The sequence below is a fragment of the Leuciscus leuciscus genome (assembly GCF_965113295.1).
Source record: "Leuciscus leuciscus genome assembly, chromosome: 2".
Lineage (NCBI taxonomy): Eukaryota > Metazoa > Chordata > Actinopteri > Cypriniformes > Leuciscidae > Leuciscus > Leuciscus leuciscus.
This window is the reverse complement of record NC_138726.1, coordinates 33,843,492-33,869,933: the sequence shown is the minus strand read 5'-3', so window position 1 is coordinate 33,869,933 and position 26,442 is coordinate 33,843,492. Positions and strand designations below refer to the sequence as shown.

The window sequence follows — 26,442 nt, the reverse complement described above, 5'->3', positions numbered from 1 at the left end:
AGATATTTTGAAGAACATTGGGGTCCAAAACAACATGGGACCCGACTGAATACTTTTTTTTTTAAACCATTCTTCAAAATATATTTTTATGTTCTGCAGAAGAAAGAAAGTCTTACAGGTTTGGAACAACATGAGGATGATTTGGTGGGATGTAAATTAGAACACCAGCTCATGCTCTGCTTTTTTTAGTGCAGTGTTTATTCAAAGCAGCTTTTTGTGACGCCAATCAGAAAACAGGCTTATTGTTGTCAGTTTCCAGCATAGCCATTTGGGGGCAGCATGCTCCATCCTGTCTGTCTCGGTGAAGGATCTGAGCTGTTAATAGGCTGCAGAGGCTTGCTCCCAGCTTGATCTTTTCAAACAGCCATAAATGAGAGTTGAAAAGCGTGGAAGGCACGCAACCGTCTTTGGGTAAATTACCAACATGGTAATGAATATTAGAGCGCCAGAGAGATGGCCGACTCCAATTACCCAAGCCAAATAAAGAGAGAGGGATCAGGAGGATGAGAGGCTGTGTTCAGCTTACAGTCTCTCTCTCTTTTTTTTTTCTTTTTGGATGCAGATGGTGTCTGAAACCTTGGCTTTTGATTGACGGGCTGTGTTGCAGTGTTTTTATTTTAATTTCAGAGCGCTTTGCGAGGGAGATCTCAGACGTCTTTAGATGTTCCTCTTTGTGCGTTTGTGTGTGAATGAACGGCTGTGTGTTGTGTGTATGTTTTGTGTTTTTGTGCGTCCGTCTGTGAATTTGTGCCCAATTCAGCAGACAGATGACAAATGTGTGAATCATTAAGTGTTTGCAGTTATCTTGTTCTCTGATCCGTGTGCATTTGTATGTGTATCTATGAGATAATTTAGTACAAATTTTTTGTGTGTTTGAGATAACTGATCACATTCGCCTCGCAACCATCACATTGCACTCTGTCATCCTTACAGAACCCTTTAGCAGACCAACATCCTTCATCAACATCCTCCACGTTCCTCCTCACAGGAGAGATGTAGATAGGCAGATAGATGTTGAGAACGTCAATGCCATCGACTCACAATTCTCTTTATTATGCGTTTAGAGTAGCTGTAGAAATCGTGCAATATGTGGAGCCACTGCCGCACACCTGCACAATGTCATTAGATCGATACCATTGACCGGATGGCAAGAATGCTCTCTCTTTGTCATATGGGTCCATTACGGCAACTGACAGCCCTCCCTGCTGTGAGCTGCCCCATATTTCATGCCATTGTCTTTAGAGGTTCTTCAGATTTCCCGGCTCCTGGATTTGAACATTATAGCCTGCTTGAATGCAGCGTGCCATCTCTTTGATCTTCAACCGTGGTCAGTGTGTCTACAGATAATGGGAAGTTACAGATGTCTCCTGGTATAGACCGCTATTAATGAATAGATAGGGACAGATAGGAGGTGATAGACAGACAGTTTGGTAAGGAGCAGCTGGAAGGGAGAGTGAGAAAGAGAGGGAATTAAGACGGATTTAATGGCTGAACTCATAAGTGCAGTCACACAGAGTGGACAGCTGAAATACCTCAGAAATTATTCTCTGAAATAATTTTAAGTTATTTTTTCTTAAAAAAAACAAAACTCAGTTTCATGTCTAAGTTACATAAAGTATAATGTTTCTCATGCTGTTTAGAGGCTCAAAACCAGCATTGTTTGATTATAATACTAGGTCTGACAATCAACTTTCAGTAAAATTTGATTTAATAAATTTTATGAATCACAATTATTTGCTTATTTGCTAAAAAAACTGAATGCATTAAATTGATCAATAAATGCTATACTTTTGAAATTTCTATTCATTGAGGAATTCTGAAATAATGTATCATGTTTCCACGAAAACATTAAGCAGCACAACTGTTTTCAACATTGATAATAATAAGAAATGTTTCTTGAGCAGCAAATCAGCACATTAGAATGATTTCTGAAGAATCATGTGATACTGAAGGAATAAATTGCATTTAAAAATATATTAAAATAGAGAACAGTTATTTTAAATTGTAATAATATTTTAAAATATGACTGTTTTCACTGTATTTTTGATTAAATTAATGCAGTCTTGGTGAGCGTGACGAAAAATCGTATGGACTGCAGACATGTAACGGTAGTGTAATTCAAAAGTTACATTATAGCAGAAAAACAATATTTTGAAGGGAATATATTACTTGCCTTTTGGCGTATAACTGGCCTACAATCCATAAATCTATTTTGCAGTCTGTCCGAGGTAGACTTACAGGTAGGATTCCTGTAAGGTATTACAGGTAGGTATTGTGTTCAGTCTGTGCTATAAAAAAATATAAAAAAATAGGTTAATATGCAGACAGGCATCTTTGGTTATTTTGTCACGTCTTATGCCATGAACGCCACATTTTTAAGATGCAGTGTTGAAATAATTTAACTTTGAAAAACGTGTCTCAAGATCCCCGTGTTCTGTCCCACACTAGATAATATACTAACTACATACAGATACTCTTTTTTCCTCATACATTTTGATTTGACATGACATCTGTTACATTCTTAAATTAGTGACTGTTTTTTCTCCAGAATAGGTGTACTGTAAATATATAGATTTGTTCATAAGTATATGTAATGTGGGTTCTGGTGGGCGGGTTTCAGGTAACACAACACGGGGTGTATGAACAGACACTGCTGCCATGAGATGTGTATTGATGTGTAACATGGCCCTTCAGGCTCACCAGTGACCTCTGGCTCTACCATCATCCAGGAAGAAACTCCATGTTCAGATAGAAGCTCAGCAAAGCAAACTGATTCACCTTGACATGTGCATTAGAGCTACTTACTTCCATGGCCCACTGAGAGATGAGACATGGGGGAGCAAGAGTGAGAAAGACAGAGAGAATGAAAGCACGGGATAGAGGAAAAAATGCATTAGTCACATTGGTGCTCTATATTTTTGACGTATAACACTTAGCCTCTGCTAAAACCATAACACCTGTGTGGTTGTTTGTGTGCAAGTGAGATGTTCGAACAGCCCTTGGGAATTCATTTGCTTTACAACAATTTTTTTTAAATATCTTTCCACAGTAATGTGTGGAATAAAATAGTATAATAACTTTTAGATGGTCAGTTTGTTTTAGATACTGTGATTTGTGACCTGTAGGTCCATAACAAATACAGTTATGCATAGCTTAATATTTTAACATAATTTATTTCACATTTTAACCTCATTTTTAACTTTAAAGCTTTAACTGAAAATGAAAGACATGACAAGGCGAATAATGAACTGGCACATTCTGTGAAATTATAGTAACAAGCAATAGAACGAAAACACTGTTATAAAACTTGCAAGTGTCATAACAAATAACATGAAAACAAACACAAATAAACAGGAGAACACAAATGAATTACAGTACAGTACAATACAACAGAAATAATAAGGCAACAAATTAGATTTCAGCAGCCACAATGCATCCTGGGAAAATGCTATACTCTGCCAAGCAATCTTGGGTGTGCTACAAATGTATTTATATGTGGTGTTTATTTGATAGTGTGAGAGAAGCACTATATCTGACAGATCAGGCTATGAAAAACACATTTGATTGGTACCTGTTAGCCAGTATGTAAGCCCTCCAACATGCTAAGTAACGAGTCCTATATTTTACTTACATTTCTTCATTGCACACCTTAAAGTTAACTTTCAGAAGGGATGGTAAAAACCAATATTGCAAAACAGGGACCATTACAATGTCATTTCAAATAACAAATTGTTGGTAATTTGTGGAATCTTTGCTTTATCACAGCAGAAGTGCATGTGTCCTTGTGCATATTTTTATTTATCTGTCTTTAAAACATTTTATCAAGCAAACCTGCCAATACAATTCACAATTTATAGCAATTACTTGCATTTAGTTATAGCGAATTTTATTATTATTATTATTTTAATTCTCCAGAAGTGGTTTACAGTACAGTAAATGTCAACAGTTTCTACAGAGCTCTTGGCTGAATTAAATACGCCTTTAATTATATTTCAGCATCTGTTGCTTTGCAGAAAAGTTCACATCATTTTGCATGTGCTTCACTTAAGACATAAAGGCAGTCTTAATCTGTCCAGAACCCTCTCTTGAGGAATTTCTAAATGTTGTTGTAAACAGATGTTTGACTAGCTTACATTGCCGCAGTGTTTTCTGTTTTTGCCATTTTCTGGGCAATGATGATAACTGTTGCAGTAGATCGGGCTGTGTTGTTGTGTGTAGGAGGCAAAAGAAGTTTAGATTACCTTTCGTCATAATTGGATAGGGAATATTAGATCTCAGATCCTTGGTTGTCAGGATAAGATGGTACTAATAAAGCTTTCTGGGCTTAATGGAGACCAGATATAGCCAACATTGGCAAATACTAAAATCTGTTAATTAATCATTGTTCTGTAATTGTCAATGGTTTTGTTACTTTTTTTTTTAAGAATGGGGTGAAAGCATGCAGTAAGAGGGTTGTACACAAATGTGTTTGGTAATTAAAATGAGTTATACCATGGTCTGGGTGAATACTCGATTCTGATTGGCTGCAGGGTGTCCGTTAAAAAGTGATAATGTACACCTAGGAATATGGCCTACTGCCATTGCCTGTCTTTCTGTCTTGCTTGCTTTCCTTTCAACACGTGAGTGAATGGTTGACAATATTTGCTGTAGGCCTAATAAAAACGATTTAGGAAACTATCTGTGAGTTTTGACTCTTTGAAACAAAGTTTCGCATCGCTGCGGTCGGGTCGCTGTGGCCACGTTGCTTGGCAACGCCTTTATACGAGAGATATTAAATAGTGCGCTCGACTTAATAAATAAAAACCCTCACGATTTTTACTCTAAAACACAATAAAGTATTATTAATTGATTAAATATTTCTTTCTTTCGTAAGTGACCATGGTATAAGCGGGTTAATGCCCTTCGAGGTGTCCATTGTCAGGTATTAATGGACTCCGCTGCGCGTCGGACGGTTCACGCCTCGCCGTCGTCCATTAATACCTGATAATGGACACCTCGTCGGGCATTAACCCTTACTTAATGAAAAATGAGTTTAAAGGAACACTCCGACTTTTTGGGACTTTAGCTTATTCACAGTATCCCCCAGAGTTAGATAAGTCCATACATACCTTTTTCATTTCTGTGCGTTCTGTAAGTGTTATTTGACGCACCCACCGCTAGCCTAGCTTAGCACAAAGACTGGATGTAAATGGATAAGGTAGCATACTAATCCCAATAAGTGACAAAATAATGCAAACATTTTCCTATTTACATGTTGTGATCTGTATAGTCAGCACACGAGACGCCCTGTTGATGGTTCCGTAAACAAAACAAACGAACTCTCTGCTCATCACCACAGGGCGTCTCTTGTGCTGCGCTAATCACTCCGCCCAAGTAGCCACTCCGCCCAAGTAGCTGTGCTCCTACGCCTAGTGAGAATATAGTTCCCAGTATTTATACGATTAAAAATGGTCTCTGTCTCATATAGCCTTGTTATTTGTACACGCTGTGACTATACAGATCACAACACATAGGAAAATGTTTGCATTATTTTGTCACTTATTGGGATTAGTATGCTACCTTATCCATTTACATCCAGTCTTTGTGCTAAGCTAGGCTAGCGGTGGGTGCGTCAAATAACACTTACAGAACGCACAGAAACGAAAAAGGTATGTATGGACTTATCTAACTTTGGGGGATACTGTGAATAAGCTAAAGTCCCAAAAAGTCGGAGTGTTCCTTTAAACAGCTACAGTGAATTAAGATTATAAATCGCAGTTTGCAGATGGGTGGGTACCATCATTTAATCTATTTAAAATAAGCTACTGTTCATGCTAAATTCATTGTATGTTAGATAATAATTTATCAAACATATCTACTTGATCTCACAACAAACAATATTAGATTTGTGTCTCTAATGTTTAAAGTAATGGGATAATATTGTGTACTGTATTTGTGAAATGTGCCACCTGAGTTAAATTAATTAGATCATGAAGATACTATGGAAATCCCATATAATACAGGAAAAGCCCACCTGCCCCCTTGTCTAATTTATGCTATTATACTATCACATTAAATTAGGCAATTCATGATGAACAGAATTGAATCAATGTTTGTCAGCTTCACTAATTGGAAGATGGTTCCACATTAACTTGTGCACCCATTTGCGTATTGACCTGCACAACCAAAAGGCAGTCAAAACAAAGAATGGATGGCATGTCTGTTGCTGAATATTTGAAGATCATGGTGTTCTCTTTATAAAAAAGAAAAAAGAAAAGAAAAGCAGTAGATGTCTAGAACAACCCCCCACCACCATCACCCCACACACAATTATTTTTATTTTGTTTGATAGGAGAAACATCAATGGCCGGGCTGCTAATTAGTAATAGCACATTATATCAGGCTCCATCCAAGACCTAATGAGGTGGACCTTTGCTGAGGCAAAACGGTGCAGTGCTTGTGGGTGACAGGAAGGTAACAATGTGTGTAAGTGTGTGTGTTTCCATAGAGGGTAAATTCTGGTGTAACACATAAATGCTTAGCTGTCCTTGTGCTTGTTATTTCTCTTATGCTGTTCACTTAATATTTATGCAGTTTTTCCTTTTAGTCAGAGTTTTGGTTTTTGGACAAAAATCACCTTTAATTTTAGTATGTCATTGTGGCAAGCAGGGCGGGCCGAGAGCCGTGAGAATGGAGCGAGGCCAGTGGCAAGAGTGCTAATGAGTAGGGATGGGCATTTTTCAAAAAAATTGTATTCGAATATTTGGCCTCATAAAAATCAAATATTTGTTTATTTAAATGACGTTTGACGTTTCTTTCTGAACAAGCTTACGATAAGGCAATATACACAAGCTAACGTTATGTTTTAAGGTTTTCTTTTAGTTGAAAACATTAAACTAAACTAAAAAAATATAAAGAAAAAAAAGCATTTAAGCTCAAGCAGCACGAACAGGGGGAAACACTAATAAAGCAGACTACGGCAGTTATCGTACAGAACGTACATAGACACTCGAGTCAGCATAATGTTATCGTGTATATATTGTTTCACATGCTCTTGTTAATAAAAACAATGATATCCACATGCTCGGGTGAGAAAATGCGCTGTGCTGACAGACATTGCAGAGACACAGATAACGATGTGCTAAGCGAATAACAGCACTTTGTGTTTTCTGTTGTTAAATCTATCTCCCTCGACGAAACTTAAAGGAAGCATATGTCTCTAATCATTTTGCCATCTGATACAGTTGGTACTCAACCAGAATAATACTTTTACCACCGCCGTTCCCGCGGCGTTAAAATGGGGGGGGGGGGGGGGGGGGGGGAGGTTATGTGTCTTATACTTCGTGTTATTTTAATTTGTCAGTAGGCCTAGATTTATGAACTGAAACATAACAGTGAGATAAATTAAACTAAATGATCGTAAAATTAAAACATTGTCAGAACTTGCTAACTGATATTAGTCGGCAGCATTTGTGTTTTAAACCCATTATTTATTCCTGAAGATTTACCTCTACTCAACACCTGCTTGTCCACTCTGTCATATATATATATATATATATATATATATATATATATATATATATATATATATATATATATATATATATATATATATATATATAATAAAATTAAATTAGCCCACTGGTTCTTCAGAGGCTCGAATGAAGTAGCTAAAAAAAAAAACTTTTTGTTCATTTGTACATCCAAACATTTAGCAACTGCCATGCTTCGCTCGTTTGCAAGCCATGATGTCTCTTGAGGAAAAAACTATATTTCGCTCGCACGGTCGTAGCTCATTTTCTCATGGGCGGGCCAAATTCTCTGGGTGGGCAAAAGCAGAGAAAGGAGAGGTAACCTTTCCCTGTATGACGACATATAGGGAAGATTCCAGATTGGCCCATGTGAGCTTTCATTTTCTCAAAGGCGGAGCTGGATACCCAGGGCTTGGTTTACACCTATCGCCATTTCTAGCCACTGGGGGACCATAGGTAGGCTAGGGGAACTCATATCATTGTTAAAAAAACTCATAAAGTGAAATTTTCATGCCATGGGACCTTTAAGCTCATGCTCATAAGACAGCGTTCAGACGATAGCTGTGTGGTCAACGCTTCAACGTGCCTTGCGGTGCTTCAAATGGTCTTAGTTCGAATCTCAGCTCTACCATCTTCATAACGTTGTTTCTAGTTTAATATGCTATTTGTCAAAAATAAAAACTTCTGAAATGTTCATTCATTGATTCAAAACACTTTTCGGAGCTTTGTTATTCATTGTCTGTCATTTTTATTAATAGGCGTTTAGATGACAACTTTGTAGCCTACATGCTCTTAACCGATGTTGGCTGACAGCGTTTATGTTTTACCGTTCTTGATGCTTAAATAGGTAACAGATTATTAAAGTCAAGCGTTTTGTTTAATTAATAATGGCACATTACAACATAAATTTGCTACATTCCAGTTGAGCTTCTTTTGCGCTGTACAGACGACAAAACCCGTTGGTTGCTGTTGAAGGAGATTGTCAGCCGACTGCACCAGAAAATCACAATGGCCTGAAGATGATGAAGCTGGTCTTTAATGTGCTAAATTATTGTTTTGTGAATCATTCTCGAAATTGAGATGATTAACAGCGATACCCAGCCATAGCAACGAAAGAAAATTTTCAAAACAGATCCATACATTGAACAAATCAGAAAAAAGACTGATTTTGTTGACTTGGCTACAAAAAATAACAGACTAACTAAATAGTATTGCTTTCAATATAAAAAACAATGAAAATGTAAAAAAACACTAACATTAATTCAGTTTAAAACCCCATCACACATTCCAAGGTTTAAATAAAGAGTCGGGACAGTTTATTTATTTAACCCTCTGGGGTGTAAGGTGTTTTTGGGGTCCTTGAGATCTTTTGACATGCCCTGACATTTGTGCTTTTTTTAGTTGCTTATAAACATATTAATGGCAAAGGTTTCATTACACTTAATTTAGCACAAACAGGGCTACCATAATATGTGAACATGTATGTACATGTTTTTATTTTTGAGAGAATAATGTTTATGCATGGTTATTGAAAAAACAAAAAATGTAAGTTTCTGAAATAAGGCCACAAAACACATACTAAATATGTCCACAATACTTTTGACTATTGGATGTTGTCGCCTAGAGTTTTTGCTTAAAAATGATCTGAAAATCATCCTGGCTAATCGTTCACATAAAACAATACATTTTTTAAAATTTTGTAAGACTAATTTTGGAAAGGCAATATTCATCTACATTACTCACCGATCAAATAAGACATATTTTGTGTCTTTTACTTAGAATGTAAGGTAACATATTTGTGGTCGATATAAAATAAACTACCTTGGTAGTCCGGTGCCTTTGCGTTGTTACCACCCTCTTCCATGTGGATTCCATCTGATCTTGTACACTCCACAACTCGCTGTCGCCAAATCGTCTCCGCTGTCGCAAAACCTCAACTGTGCGCATGCGTCAGTGGAACCAGACGATAGGCTTAAATGTTTCCCGGCTTGACTGTTAAAAGCAGATGATTGGCTTTCCAGCGGGAGGGGCGGGACATGTGCATACAACCGCCATCTTTGCCGTTACAGGTTTTCCTTATATAGTTGTATTGAGGATTGAGGAAGTGGCATGTCTCTTATATAAATTGTCTCTGGTATAACTTAGTTAGCAAACATTTTCTTTTGGAATTTAGATGAGAAATATATATATATATATAACGTTATGTGATGCGATGCGATCTGGGAAAACCCGTTGGATGTCGCGCTGGGCCGTTTTCAGTAAATTCCAAAATAGTTTGAATGTCAGTTTTTTGTCACATTTTTTTTTTTCATTAAATTATTATTCTATAACATCTTTTCTCTTATCTCTGAAAATATCTTGGCAAAATTCCCTTGTTTAGTGCAGAAAAACAGCGATAGTGTCAAGCTGAAAATACTCTCTTTCTCTAATGCAATCTATGCGATCATTTTCTCTAACGCCCGGCAGAGGTGAAAAAAAACAAAACAATCGCCGTATATCCCATACACCTGTCCGTCTCTTAACACTACAAAGATAGTTTACCTATAAAATAAACCACATAACATGCACAGTGAATGTGTATTAGTGCGCATTTCGCGCCAATCCTGTTTAAAAAAAAGAGTGCCAAGCGTCCCGACGGTGACAGTTATTAAACCTGTTTTTCTCAAAATTCCGTTCCAGAAAATCATAGCGATCGGCCGACTTCAGATAAACATAACTTTTGCTACCAACAAGCTATGATAAAAATAAAAACAGTTTTGGAAAGGGCTTGATACCAGCTTCCATATGATATCAAAACCTGTAATAGGTAAAATTCCGCCATGTGGTGGGTTTTCCCAGATCGCATCACATATTTTTAAAAGTATGTTTCAGTGTTATATTATTAAACATGTACGGCTCTGTTTTTTTTGCCTTTTTTAGAGTTATATGTAAATAAATTATTTACATTGTTCAGTCCCCTCTTCTCAATCCCAAACATCAGGTATCCAAGAAAACAGATTAACACGACTGAGTGTCGGAGGCTGGTAGAAGGCTAAAGAGGTCATATAGGGGCTTAAGGAGATACTCTTCAGATCTTTATTCGTTCCTCTGCATCTGTGGCTGGTTAATGGCATTCCTCCCATCCATCCATTCAATCACAGCATACCTGTGTCCCTTAGTGTGGTGAACAATCTCAAGTATGTCTGATTGGGTGACATTTGCATGAAAGCTGAATGAACACATCTTTAGAATGCACAAGATGGGATTTGATGCATTAGTTCGGTGTTTTTCTATTTATCTTTCTCCTCCTTGGAATTCAGAAGTGTTAGTATTTTTATTGAGTTGAAGACAGTGGGTAGATTTGATGTTGACCAAAAGTTTAACATTTCTCAGAATGTGGGATTAAAAAAAAAAAAAAAAATTCAGGTGAATGAGTGAAGTGCTCTCATGAGGTACCTACACAAATTCTTCAGATTACTGTCTTTAGTCTGCAAGAAAAGATATGGACTAATTAACGTGAATACTTTGAATATCAGCAGCAAGTTATTTAACGTTCTGCTGGTGGGCAAAATGAGCAGCAGTGTGCTTTAACCATGATGTCTCTTGTTGGGTCTTTGTAATGTCTTTTTTAATGTCAGCAATTCAATGTATAAGTATATACTACTTTATGGTTCTCTCTGTCCCTTTTATTATAGGATATACTTGGCTGGATGACACAACTCAGGATGTAATTTCAAAAGAGCTCTCACAACTACCCAAGGTTCCTCTTGGAGGATTTACAAACACCTTTTCTCGTTTCAATGGCAATTCCAGGTGAGCTCCTAAATCCTCTGTTGTGTTGCTTGTCCGTGACAGTAATGTGTTTATGGAAACTTTTTTGTAGTTGTTACTGTGTTCTTATATTAATTCATGTTCGTTCATAATTCATTAACTGATGTTGATTTATGCAACTTAAAATGTTAAAATGTAATAGTGTATTTACAAATAAACATTAATCAATTAATAAATAGTGCAAAAGTATTGTTAATTAATAGCTAATGCATTATTTAATGTTGGCAAATTTAACCTTATTGTAAAGTGATAATCCGATATGGACAGGTTTGTATTCTAGGCACTTTTTTTTTCTACTGAAATCTGTTTATTTTGAACTGTATTTTAAACATTCCCACTGGGAACAGGAAGCTAAAGGCTCAGAAAGAAGAAGTGAGCAGGGCACTGCAAAGGTACCTTCAAGGTTTCCTGCCTTCTGATGTTGCCTCCTTCAAACAGAGTCCTCAATGGCAGCAAGTGCTTTGGAAGGTAAATCATTAACAATAATATGTATATGAATAAGGCTGTATACTTGCATATCACTTGAAATAATACAGATGCAAATTGACTATATGGACTGGAAGTAGTCCTTAAAAGTGAACTGATTTCTGAAAGGGCTTAACTTCAGCTTAGGACTGTAAACAATTGGACATAAACTACCATGTATAGGTTGTTTTTTGTAGTTTATAAATGCACAATTATTTTAATGCACTTCTATGTAACAAAGTGATCTGCACTTCTTTAGACAACTGGCAGACAATCACATAGCTACTGGGGACATTTAATGTGAGGTAGAACCTGCTTGGTACCCATACACGATCACCAAACAGTTGTTCTTGATGTTGTGTGAGTTGAAAAGTTCACTGCACTATTGAACATTAGTATCCTGCAGTGCTTTTGGAGCCAGCGTGTGTATATGGTGGTTTATTCATCGAAGCCCACCCTGCTGTTCTAAAGTCAGTTTGGCCTTCCATTCTGCAGGGGTGGGAAGAATATAATTGTTTTATATAATCTCTCAAATAGAGCAGAACAATATGCAGAGCAAAAAGAGGGAGGCTGACACTCATGGATTGTATTTCCATGCACTTTAAACAGCATTTGATAATGATTTTTTTACAACAACATTTCCTTAACAAATTGGTACCATATGCATATTATCATTTTGGAAAGAGGACAAAATGTTTTGTAAAATTCACAATATGATGTTTGTTTTTTAAATTAATTTACATATTTTAATTTTACCCTCCAGTACAAGGGAAATGGACCCCATAATCATAAGGGTTTTATGCAGCTCAAAGAGAAGCCTCCTTCACCCCGCATCCCCTTCCTACAAGGCCGACCTGATCTCCAGGCCATTGTGGAACAGCCTCCCCAAGGTCAATCATTCTTCACTGGGTTTGAACAGGATCGTACTGGAGTCCCTCTTGCTGAGCTTCAGCAGTATCAAGCTGGGCTCATGAGAGCACAAGATCCCGGTAAAGGTCAAACACAGGGAAAGCTGCGTTACTTTAGCCTTCAGCGCACTCCTGCTACCAAAATAGAAAAACTGCCAGGAGCTTCCAAGCAACCTCCAAAGCCCCAAATCGAAAAATTGTTTTTCAAATCCTCAGCAAGCAGCCCTGCTTACAAGGAGGCCCTTAGTTCAGTAGACGGTGAGCTACTTTTTATATACTTTTTTTTTTTTTTTTTAAGAAGCCAGGAAAAAAAAGAAAATGAACAAGGAATTAAATTCTCAAATTATGTATAATTGAACTCATTTTATGTTAATAAGGAGAAACAGGGTTATATTATAGTATGTTGGCTAGGATGAGTTTTTGCATTATAATTATCCATATTCAGGATCAGGTCTGAAGTGACTGAAGAAACATTTATATCATTATGATCATTTCTTTCCCAAAACTTAAAAAAAGCACAATTATGTCATTATACATTTACCTTAATCTTAAAGAGACTCTGATAGTGTCACGGATTGCTCTGAGGCTTCAGTAAGATCCAAGCGCAGCTTTATTGGAAAATCCAGAATCGTAGTCATGCCAGGCAAAGGGTCAAGACACTTGCAAACAATACACAAAAACATAAAAGAGACAAGGGAGAGTGCTCAGACATGCAGTGTAACAATTACAAAACCTCAATGAGAAATGACAGAGAGAACATTGTATAAGTAGGGTGAGACAAACAATATAATGACAAACAGGTGAATGCATTAATTCATGAGTCCGGGCAAAGGATGATGGGGACTGAAGTTCATGGCTGAGTGGCAAAGGTCAGAGAAGGAGTGCCCTCTAGTGGTCAACCTGGCACACCAGCTGGTGACTGTGACAGAAAGAAGTAGAGATGAGAAACACAGTCTGACTCCAAATATGTTTTATGTCAGATGCTATATAAGTTAGAGCAGGATGATTTTTGTACACGTGCAAAAAACTTTATTAGATAGTTTTTCTATCTTTACTTTTATTTTCTATTAGAGAAGTTCATTGACGGAGTGGTTAACCAGCTCGGCCGTCAGAGCGTCAATGTGGATACTTTAACCCCAAAAGACATGGACCAGCTCTCCAAGGCCATTACCCAGGCCCTGCAGGTGGTTGATGGAGTGGAAGGAGTAAAAGGTAGAGAAGCCACACAGGATGAAGTGGAGGTGAAGAGGGAACCCAGTCAAGAGTCACATCAGGTGGAGAAACTAGAAGACGGCACCACACATAAAGGTAGTAATCCCTTAACAAAGATAAATATTTGATTAGGTCCTATACACATGCTTTAAAACCCCAGCTACAGCCCTTAAGTTTTGACAATTTTGATCAATCAAGAGCCATGATCTTTACCATAATTTAAAATTCTGTTCACAGAAATTCAAACGGAAGAAACTGGCCTTAAATCTGATGACAAGGTAATGTGTTTATGCATAGATCCATTTGACTATGATACATCTCAGTGATGAAGTCAGTAGAATTCCATGAGTAATTTTTTGTTTGCAGGACAAAGGTTTTATCAGCCAGCTGCTTGAGTTTCTGGATCATAACTCTGGCCATGGATCTGCTCGTCCTCCCCAAGCAGAAGAGCCTTTTCTGGGGTACATCAACCAGCCAAACGCTGGAAGCCCGTTGAGAGCTAGTTTGGAGAACGTCCAGAGCCGGACAACGCAAACAGACCTGGACCTGATGAGAAAGAAAATGGAACCTGACACTTTTGATATAGAGCCAATGGTGGACGCTGAGGTAGAACAGTGGATGCACGGTTCTGTAGACTCTCCAGAAGTAAAAGCTGAAGTTCAACCAGGAAAAGTGCCACAAAAAAATTCTGTGGAGAAAGAGGAGGTGGAAAAGAAAGGTGTGAGAGTGGAGGTGGATATTACAGCATATTCAAGTCCACATGACGGAGACTTTGGCTACATTATTACTGAAGAGTAAGTAAGAATAGAAACACTTTCATAGACTTTCTTGAGTAACCAGATGTTTGCACTCATGTAGGACACATGGATCTACAGTATGCTTTTGAAAGAAGTCTCTTCTGCTCACCAAGACTGCATTTATTTGATCAAAAATACAGTAAAAACAGTAATATTGTGAAATATAATTACAGTTTAATATAACGGTTTTCTGTTTCAATTTATTTTTTAAATGTAATTTTCAGCAGCCATTACTCGTCTTGAGTTTCTCATGATTTGATGCTCAAAAAACATTTCAAATTATCAATGTTGAAAATAGCTGTGCTGCTTGATACTTTGATAGAAAGATAAATGTTTTTTTCACGACTTTGATGAATAGAAAGCATTTAATTGAAATTAGGGCTGGGTAAAAAATATTGATATCTCGATTTTATTAGATTTTTATTTTTATGAACCGATTTAGATTCTTAAACCCCAAGAATCGATCTTTTAGTCTATGCTGTTTTCAGTTTATGAATGAACAGAACTTTGTATCACCCTCCCATCCAATTAATTGGAATAAGCTTTGTCCTTTGTTACTTCTGATATGAAACAAAGTCTTTCCAAATTCTGTCCATTTTATTGCGTAATTCAAACAATTATACCTTTGGCGCTCTTTAATGTGGCGTGACAGTTTTCTGTAGCACCTCAGTTCAAGTGGCACGTGAACTAGGGCTGTAGCTATCGATTATTTTAGTAATCGAGTATTCTACGGATTATTCCATCGATTAATCGAGTAATCGGATAAAGAATTGTGGTAATAAAAATAGATCCAAGTGAACAACAGCCTTTAAAATTACTTAAAGACAAATAGGTAACACTTTACAATATGGTTCATTAGTTACTAAGAATGAACAATATTTATTTCTACAGCATTTATTAATCTTAGTTCATGTTAATTTCAACATTTACTAATACATTATTAAAATTAAAGGTTGTATTTGTTAACATTAATGTAGTGAACTAACATGAACAAACAATGAACAGCTGTATTTGTATGAACAAATGTTAGCTATTGTTCATTGTTAGTTCATGTTGATTAATACATTAATGTTAACTAATGAGCCTTATTGTAGTGTTACCCAAATAATAAGCAATAATTATTGGTTCAAATAAAGTATGAAAAAAGTAATCATATGGGTTTTATTGAACAACGCTGTTAAAATACACCATGTAAAATATATGATAATTAATAAACATAACATTTAATTCAAATGTCAACTTGAACTTAATCTTTCATATTTGGTCACTTCTGTACGATAGAAATGCAACAGCTGCCGTCATTTCTTGAAAAGAACATGTGCACGTCAAAACATGCAAGCAGTGCAAGGGTTAAACTTTTATTTTGTAATCGCGATGAACAACAATTCGCACATGAGAATATATGCGATTGCGAATATATTTCTGAATATATTCAGAAACATACTTATGTATTCTCCTGTGTTGGCGAAGATTTATAAATGAGCTGCGTTACTAATCTTGTGAAACGGCGCAGACTGCGTGCAGATGAACGTTAAGCCACACAAACTCACAGCATGCAAAGATGGAGTTTGAGAAACCCGAGACGCTCCACGCATATAAATGATGATGACAGTTACTATGAAACACGCGTCCGGGGTTTTGCGTTCCCAAATGCACATTATTGGAAACTTAAACAAACAGAACATGCAGAGACTGAGTATGTGTGGAGCAGCGTTTACTGTGAACAGAGCTGAGGTACTTTTAACACAATCTGCTCGCATGTAAATAATTAAACCGTCATGCTTCTCTGTGGGAGAAAAAAAACAGTGCATATATTTATTTAACTTAATCTTATCCTTTGTGATTTCATGATATCATGATGTAAACCGTTAAATATCGCGTAGCCTTAGAAAACTGTGTAATAATGCGGTTCATGTACTCTCGTCTGTGGAATGCGCCACTTCTAGTATTTTGCCGGTTACTCGACACGGGTAAATTGCAATCGAGGATTTTTTTAAATCGAGTACTCGACTTTAATCGAGGAATCGTTACAGCCCTAACGTGAACTGACCATCTCTTCTGCTTTACTACTAGTTGTAGCATGAAATAAACACAAATGAACTTCAGAAAGTATGTTGAAAGTAACTTACCAAAATCCGTATCATGTCTCATGTAATCGCTCAGTGTTTCAACCATAAACTCATTAGTCAGCTGGAAAAATTTACTCTAGCGAGAAGCATTATGCTAAATGATCATTATACAAAAACGCTGTATCATGCATACCAGCCCAGTAGTTGGTGATGTCACTTTGTAAAGAAACGCTCCTATAGGCTGAACACGTAACACGCATGACGTCACCATTTTCACAAATTCACATTTTTGACCCTGTCCCAAATGGAACCCTAAGCACTCGCGGTCTTCCTCTGAGTCCGCACTTTCTTGACGTAATGCCGCTTTGACTGTCGGGAAGAAGTCTGATGCGGAGTCCGCATCAGCGCGGGCCCTGAAAAAGTGCGCATCAAGGGCGCAAATCGACCACATGGGGACGCTCGCGAGCACCCTTCTGAGATCTAAAAATGACAAATGGGACACACTGCGGTCTCACGGACTTAATGGACACGCGCATGCGGCAGCCATTGTAAGTCCACAAGACCGAAAGTGCACATGAAGTGTGCCATTTGGGACAGGGCCTATATTTGTGCAGTGTGTGCATGTCAAAAAACCTTTTTGAAGATTGTGATGCATAAACACGCACATCAACCCAATCACTTTATGAAGTGTCCATGTAAACTCTAAGTTCGGATTCATCAATCGGAATGAATTAATTTTGATGAAAACAAAACATGTCAATATAAACGTAGCTATTGCCAATGTCTTTAATGTCACTTTTCGTCAATTTAATGCAGTCTTGTTGAAGAAAAGTTTAAATTTCTTGAAAAATCTTACTGGCCCAAAACTTCTGAATGGTAGTGTAAATGTACTGAATATTTTTATATAATAATTCAAACGTGTAAATAAAAATGGACTATACTGCAGGTCTACAGTTAAAGGGGACATATCATGCTAAATGCACTTTTTTAGCCCTTAAATGCATTTTGTTGTATATTTGGAGTGTTTAGAAGTACAGAAAAGATGAAATTATTCTCTTCAGGTGCTTCGTTGATATCTTTATATTCTGTTTCGGTCATATTTTTCAACCGGTTCAGATTTTTCTGTTATCTATGACGTTTTTTGAACTATCACGTCACAGTATTTGCAGCGGAACTGCCAAATAAGGACATTGACTTCCGGCCCAACACTTCGAGCAATCCGCCATTATTATTTCTCGCTGCAATTTTGTAGTCCAAGCTAAAGGATGCAGAAGTTACGAGAGGGTAAGTTAAAATGTTCGGTTGTTGGATGTAGTAACCCACAAGCTTCATTACACCGTCTAATTTAGATGAACTGCTCGCTCCGGCTCTGGCTCGAACATGTAAGGCTGGCTGGACAAGTCTTCCGTTGTTGACATTTTGTTAATAACGTGTGTATAAAAGTTTCTGTGCGCTAGATAATCCTATCTCTGCTACCAGACTACAAAAATGGCCGAACGGGGTGGAGTTGAACCGAGTGTCACCGCTACAACCTGGAGAGGGGGCGGGGTATGAAGTGTCTCAATATTATTTAAAGAGACCGCACCAAAACGAGTTGCTTTCAGAAGCACATTAGAAAAGGGGTAAAAAAGGGGCCTGTGGAGCTATAATAATGAGGAATTCAGACCCAAGCATTGCAGTTCCGCTTTATATAGACTACAAATGTATGATTTATATGTAAAAAGGAACAATTTAAAAGCATGATATGTCTCCTTTAAGTGGAATTTTTTTTGTTTTTTGCCTTAGTCATATTTAAAGTTTTACTTCACAAAATCTATCGTCACTGATGTAGCTTTAATTTTTTTATGATTTTGCAGTGTATCATATTCCGGTATTTCATCAGAGCCTATGTATTCACAAATGTCTGTGCTAAGCCCTAAAACATCCCACCCCTGAAACACCCTAAAACAACTTCTTTGTCACATTTATTCCTTCTGTATGCTTAAATATTTTACATTTGTTATAGAAAATATTGCATAAAAACAGATTGTTATGTAAAATAATTTAAATTGCGATCTGTGGCAGTTGTAACTACAGTTTCTACATGTGTTTAGGCTACATTTTCATAACAGATACTATTATTGTATGTTTTATAGAAACTTTAAGTACATTGATTACCATGTTAATTAGGAGTCATCTGTGGTACATGGTTATGGTGTTGCTTAAAATCAGTTACAGGTAAACTGTAATTTCTATGCAGAATGGAGCCTTTCACTCATTGTCACATTACACTCTTATGTTTCCATGCTCAGTTTATGTTACTGCATTCCATACTGCAATTTGTTTGGTTTCCCTCAGCCGTCCTCTTCATGTATATTGGTGTCAGTGTGTAAATTGGTGTGTGTGTGTGTGTGTGTGTGTGTGTGTGTGTGTGTGTGTGTGTGTGTGTGTGTGTGTGTGTGTGTGTGTGTGTGTGTGTGTGTGTGTGTGTGTGTGTGTGTGTGTGTGTGTGTGTGTGTGTGTGTGTTGCGCTATAGTACATCCCTCAAAGCGAAAGATGATGGTATCCACAGCCACTGCATCTCCAATAACTTGATTTATCTCACAGACACTCCAGGTTTTTGGCTCAATTACTGCAGTCCCATTTAACTTGGAGTACCTGAAATGCATCATCTCAAGAAGTAGATTTAAAAGTGTGTAAGTGTGTATTAGAAGGGAGTTGTAGGTGTAAAAAGGCATCAGGAATACAGCTGAACTCTAGCATGTTCTAATTCTCACTTTTTTTTTTTTCATTTGGATGCTTATCATTCTTTAGGCTTGTGTGCAAGTCGCTTCGTGTGTGTTTGCACGTGTGTGTGTGTGTTTTTAACTCGGGCTGGCATGGCTATATCATAAAGACATCACACTTCACAGGGATTCCATTTACACCTTATTGTTTGCCTTATTGCTGGAAAATACAGGTGATTTATCAAAGCATGCAAGCCACCTGTGTCCTATTCCCTATGTGTTTTATGCACTCTCTGCTCTCTGTATTCCTCATATATTCCTCCCTCAATATTTCAATATTGAATTGTATATGGCATCCATCCATCCAGCAGCACCCATATCTGTATTGTAAATGTTTAAATGATCTCATGTATTGCCTGAAGACCACACATTTTAATATAACTATTTTATATTAAATGTGCAGTGTGTGATTTTTAGCGGCATCTAGTGGTGAGGTTACGAATTTGCAACCATCAAAAGTTACGGTGGCTGACAGAAGATGTCATCGTCTGAGACAGCAGAGAGTAGCCAGTTAAGCAATGAGGTTTCTTTACAAAGATAAATTAAGAAATAATGTTTACTTTATTATTCAGTAAAACAATATGTTATTGCGAATGTTCATCATTGTGTCAGTGTTTCATTCGCTGACTTTAGCTAGCTTCTTTGCATGAAGAAAAACATAGTGACGAAATGCGTTTGTCCATTTAGTGCCACTGTAGAAACATGATGGCGTAAAATGGCGCGTTTCAATGTAAGGGGACCCGTGGTGTATGTAGATAGAAATGGCTCATTCTAAGGTAATAAAAAAAACATTATTAAGTAATAACTTGACATTATTAAGTTCATTAAGTAAGGTCTTTATACACCACTGAAAACATAGTTATGTATATTGTATTGCATTTCTTTCTACAGATCCTCCTAAATATTACACAATGCACTTTTAAGTGCTTTTTGTTTTAAATGTAAATTGTTCAACTTTGCAGATTTTGTCATGTTATTCCTAGAAAAATGTAATTAATTTACATTTATAAGGTTGAGAACCTATGTTGTAGCCCTTAATATTAGTGTAACTGCGCTATGGACATGACTCATACATCAAATGAAACAGCTTGTTTAAGTAGAAATCTCATATTACTGTTTTAAAAGATTGGACTTTTGATTTCACCAACAGTAAAACAGGTTAAAAACATCTTATAGACTTACAGTAAAGGAGAGACCTGAGTCAGTCTAAAATAACAGAGACTCTCGCCAAAATGCAAGCTAGGGTCTTTTTGTGAATCTACCCAAGGCAAACTTTCATTTAAAAGCAAAATTAGAATGGAAACGGCACTTTTAAGATTGACCGTATTTTCGTTTTCGGTCAAATTGCCTTTTGAATGGGACAGCTAGGGGCACGACTATAGCATCAAAATCGCTATTTTTAAAACCCTAAGAAGGCTCGACACAACATGAAAATGCGCGAAGTATCACCAGGGGCTCTACACATGAGCTCGAGCATTGAGAACATTGTTTGTGTACAGTTTACATACAAAAAAGTGCCGTTTCTATTCTAATTATACTTTTAAATGAAAGTTTGCCTCGGGTAGATTCACAAAAAGACCCTAGGTTGCATTTTGGCAAGAGTTATGCTTTAAGAAAGGGCTTTTTTGAGTTTCTGCCAGTAAGCAACCACCTAGCTACTGCATGGTGGCATTGTAAAAACTACTCTGAACATTTTTGTAAATGTCTTGGCAACCACCCACAAAATCACCACATTTTCTTGTGAGAATGTACAAATCTAGATAATTATTCTTTCTCTATTTCTCTTCTGCTTTTTGTCTTTTTTGTCATAGTTCCCTGTCCACTGATCAGGGGCTGAACCTCATGGAGCTCTTAGCTGAAAGAGTCAGCCTTCATGTAACAGATTTTCTACAACTCTCGTAAGTACACACACGCAAACATACTTGTTGAAGACAGTCTCATGCTGGTCGACACACTAATGGCACTAATGGAACACTCAACCTGTGGTTTTGTTTTGTTTTTCCATTTCACAGTATAGTTTGGGCTAAGTACTTATTTTCAAGTGACAGCTCAATGATTATGAGTGTGTTCTGAATTCTGTGCATATAAGTTCAAGCTTTAAATAAATGGTTCAGAGAGAGAATAAGAGAGAATGCATCTCTGTATGTGTAGGTGTGTGTTATTCTGACCTGCCTGCAGTGATAAACTTCAGTTCAATTACAGCACATTTCTGATGATAGCCAATATTCTCAGAGTGCACAGATTAAAGACAGCTTTCTGCTTAATTGTTTGGAATGCAACAAATGTTTTCTGCCACATCTGTATTTAAGTGAGGAATTCACTTATTGTGGTTACATTTCACTCACACACTTAATAAATTGTAGCTTTATATACGAGGATAAAGGAAATACAAATATTAATGCAATTACTAATTTCTTGCACTCTCACTTTCACTCACTCACTCACTCACTCACTCACTCACTCACTCACTCACTCACTCACTCACTCTCTCACACACACACACACACACACACACACACACACACACACACACACACACACACACACACACACACACACACACACACACACACACACACACACACACACACACATTGTTTTATGTACAGTTAATTGGAATGTTATAACCCAAGTCCACATTCTAACCCTAACTGAAAACATAATTAACTTTATATCTATATTGTTTTTTTATCAATACGAATGTATCAGATGTCCTAAAATGGAATTTTTCAGGTTTAGCTTTCTTCTTGAAACAAAGTATGTACACACACAAATGTAGTTTTGTGGATTATAATTACCCTATGGTTAAAACGTTCAGTAAGAATTTATTTTCAAAGGATGCAATAAATGTATCAAAAGTGACATAATGTTACAAATTATTATTATTTAAAAATAATAAAATATTTAAAATATATATTATTTTTAAAACTTACCAACCCCAAACTTTTCAATGGCAGTGTTTATCAGTTTGTTTATGAAAGAGGGATTTTTTTTCATTAGCCGAGGAACTCATTGATTTCCTCTGTTTCCCTATTAGTAAGTGCGAGAATAAATACTAAATAAGAGTTTGCTAAAGAAATGCCTTTTAGGGGGAGGGGGAGGGGGAGGGGGAGGGGGGGGGTAGTATTTACTTAGGGTTATTTACACTAAAAAAATATTTGTGTGTGGTTGACCACTGTCCAGGTGAGCTGTGTCTTTGTGTTTGAGTAATGTTCTCTCTTGAATAGTGGCTCATATCTATGTACACAGGTACCTGCTAATGTATCTATTGTCAGCTCATGCTTTTCATCTTTTCTCAGAAATAATGGAAAGGTGTTTTATATAAAACATTACGCCATAATGTCTGTATTATTTTGGACTAAAGAAATGACAGGCAGAAAACCGCAGTGCACAAGCAGACTACATGGTGGAGAAGCAAGATGCTGCTTGTATGATCAAAAGCAGTTAAAGATCACGAAAATTCAGCACACACTCGCTCGAATATTCGTTCACCCAAAGGCGGTGCTGCCATATTTGGGCTTTGCGCTGTGTTGCAGTTACATAAAGAGTCAGTGTAGCACCTCTCTTAACTCCAGACATGACGTAAGGGCTGTACTGTGTGCAGACAGTAGGGGGCACAGAAAAACACATACGCACAGTCATGGATTTGCAATCAGACGGTCTTGTTCTCTTATACACATTGAAACACTAACAGACGCACATTCATTTATACTAATTCTACCTCTCTTCTGTTGTCTCACTCGTTTATGTATTCTTCTACATCCCCCCCACCCCCACACACAGTCTACCTAGCATCTCCATCTCACACTCTCCCCCACAGTGCAAAAGAAGCCGAACAGAAACAGTACCGTTACATTATAGCTTCCCTCCCTCTGTGTACTGGACGTTGGTGGCATTTTACTGATAGCTTATCAGCACCGATGGTGTTATAACCGGGAGTCTGGGCCATTGTGTTTATTTAGCTCTGACAGACAGTATTTTCATCGAGAAATTTCCAGATTTTCTGGGAAAAGAAGCCAAACAGAGGTGTGTGTTCCGGTATACAGAAGAATGCAAAATATGGGGGGGAAAAGTAAATACAGGTGGAGTGATAATGTTTCCAGGGTGCATGTGTATATTTGTAAGGGGGAATTATGTTTTTGTATATATTAAAAAGGTAAAGTGTACGAATAAGGACACTGGTAGGCAAAAAAAATGTGCAAGGTGTTTTTTGTCACATTGCACAGACAACAAAAATGAAGACCTGTCACGCCTAATGGCAAATAATAATAATTATATATGATTACACACACACACATCAAAACCATACATTACGTTATATATCTAATTCTTAGCTCTTTTACCATACAGCTTTCCTTTTTCAAAACAAACAAAAAACAGGTAATCTTAAGACATTTATTCTTAAAACTAAAGTAAGGTAAAGGTTTCTCTTTAATGTTTTACCCCCCAAAAATGTGTGTGTGTTTTTTTTATTAGATTATTGCTATGCTGTTTCTCATAATCAGCTGTTATTCCCTCTGTGAATATAATAAAAAAAAATGAAAATGTGTCTTGATGGGTTAACATTAAGCCATGGTTTACAATAATTTAAAATATAATGAGAATAAAAGGATACACAAGAAACGAGACACACTATTATTTCCAGCAGATATCTGGCTGTCTGTGTGAGTTAATTCTGCTGAGGATGAGAGGTTGCCTTTGGCCACCTGCTGACGTGTGAATGGGATTTTGTTCTGGTGACAGATCCATTCCTCCAGTCTTCCACCTCTCTTTCTTTTTATCCCCTCTTCCCATTTTTTTTTCTCTCTCTATTTGTGACCCTCACCTCACGGCAGTGGGAGCAGCTTCAGAGCTGCATCCCAGTTAAATGCTTCTGCCTCAGAAGCAGGAAACAGGAAGATCCCTTGTTGGACAACTGCATGTTTATGAGCTAACCATCATATTCACTGCTTTAGTCATCTTAAACAGATTGTAATGAAGTTCGTTATTGTGGGAAGAAGGAGGCGGGAACCGGCGAACATTCAACAGATTTTAATATAAAAATAAAACAAATACAAAATGAAAGTAAAAGACAGCCGCCCCTCACGGACAACTGCTGTCACATATAACGCCTGGTCTCTCTCGATCTTCACTGTCGTCGCTCCTCCTTTTATGCTTCCACTCCTCCGTGAGAGATATGAGACCGGTGCGTCTCACAGGTGTCGCTCATTAGCAATTACGCCACCGGCCTCGCGCCGTTCTCCCACGGCCCTCAGCCTCGTCCTGCTCGCCACACAGATAAACAGATATGTCGAGATGAACAGTAGCTCATCTACGGGGCTATTTTGATGTCATGGTGGCGTGCCAGTTTACAGATCCTTCTCTTCCTTTGCCTGAGTCTGTGTTTTTTAATTGTGATGGGATGTGTGACGGTTTGTTTAAACTGTGTCAGTTTTGAGTATACTCAGCATTTTTTTTTAATCATTTCCATTTCCTTTAAAGGAACAATTTGCCATGAAATATTATACTTCACAGGATTCTCTGTTAGAGTAGATAAATTAATGAGGAGTGCTGCTCGGATCTCACACAGACAGCTGTTTGGCTCAATCACAAATGCCATTTGTACGAAATGCCATTGTGCATTTGCACAGCATTTCTGGATCACCTATTCAAATGCTGCAAAAATATTCATATACAATGCATTGAGGCTGTGAGCATTTTTTTTTAAAGAATGATTTCTTTTACTTTTTTAATTTGGACCTGTTTGCTGATCTACTAAACATTTTAGACAACTCTAAGAACATCAGGTTTCCCATGAGGATTTATTTCATGGAGGAAAAACTTGTCAATTTATGTCAAAAGCAGAAAGGGAAGCTAACGGCACAGATCTGTCATAACAAAATGAACCAAAAACGCAATATTCCCCAGTGATCGGATGTTTTAACTGTGCTGTTGCGGTACTGCAGTTGACTGTGTCTGCAACAATGTATTTTTTAAATTATAAAAGATTATGTTCATGACTCAAAGCTGCAACAGTTTTGTTCATCACACTCACTGCATACTGAGATCTCTCTTTTTACTTTTCTCCTTATTGTCTCATTCTCACTCTGTCTCCTGCGTCTCTCAGGGTTCTGGGTCCAGCAGTAACCTTTCGAGTGCGCCCAAATGCTCGAAACATCAGCACGTCCCAGCTAGCCAGAGTGGCAGGTACGCACAAACACAGACATGCACACACACACACACGCACAAACACACACGTACACACACACACACACACCACTCGTTCCACTCCTGCGTTCTAGTTGCTATTCTGATCATCTCCTGACACATTGGGGAAGATCCTCTCATAGTGCCACGACCTTGATTGCAGCATTAGTTATTTTCAAGGTTTAAACCCCCATTTTACACTGTTCACATAAGAAATTTGCACACACACACACACACACACACACACACACACACACACACACACACACACACACATGCAAAAGCAAGAAATCAAACAAAAACAGATAAATCATTTCTAACTTTTAGTGAATATGGACTCTGATGTCTCCAGGCCTTGTGAAATCACTGTTTTATATAATAAACAGTGTATGTACTATATTGTTTTAGTTTAAATGGATGTGATGTGAGGATGTCATCCATTTAATTTGTCTTTTTGTCTGCTGGTGTTTTGTACCAATATTTATTTAGGATGGGCTTTGCAAATCGTTCCCGTTTTTTAATAGCAGGGATGCATCTTCCTTTGTGAATCATGGTATATATAATTTTTAGGTATCGACCAATACCAGGATTGGACAAAATCCAAAATTGATTAATTGACCCTTTCATTTGAGTGGAAATTTTAATTGTATTGGTCCCACCCACAGGAATTTGTTGTTGTTACTGTATTTTTTTATCAAATAAATGCAGAATTGGATGT

General features: G+C 37.4%; 1 protein-coding gene across 1 annotated transcript in view; it reads left to right on the top strand.

Moving 5' to 3' along the window:
* The window catches only part of ptprn2 (protein tyrosine phosphatase receptor type N2), a 263,712-nt gene that overhangs the window by 59,444 nt on the left and 177,826 nt on the right, over nucleotides 1-26,442 (top strand). The window contains exons 4-11 of the mRNA XM_082162142.1: nucleotides 11,186-11,303; nucleotides 11,669-11,789; nucleotides 12,550-12,952; nucleotides 13,766-14,002; nucleotides 14,144-14,184; nucleotides 14,273-14,700; nucleotides 21,350-21,436; nucleotides 25,645-25,724. Of these exons, the coding sequence (XP_082018268.1) occupies nucleotides 11,186-11,303; nucleotides 11,669-11,789; nucleotides 12,550-12,952; nucleotides 13,766-14,002; nucleotides 14,144-14,184; nucleotides 14,273-14,700; nucleotides 21,350-21,436; nucleotides 25,645-25,724 (1,515 nt within the window). The remainder of the gene's footprint in view (nucleotides 1-11,185; nucleotides 11,304-11,668; nucleotides 11,790-12,549; nucleotides 12,953-13,765; nucleotides 14,003-14,143; nucleotides 14,185-14,272; nucleotides 14,701-21,349; nucleotides 21,437-25,644; nucleotides 25,725-26,442) is intronic.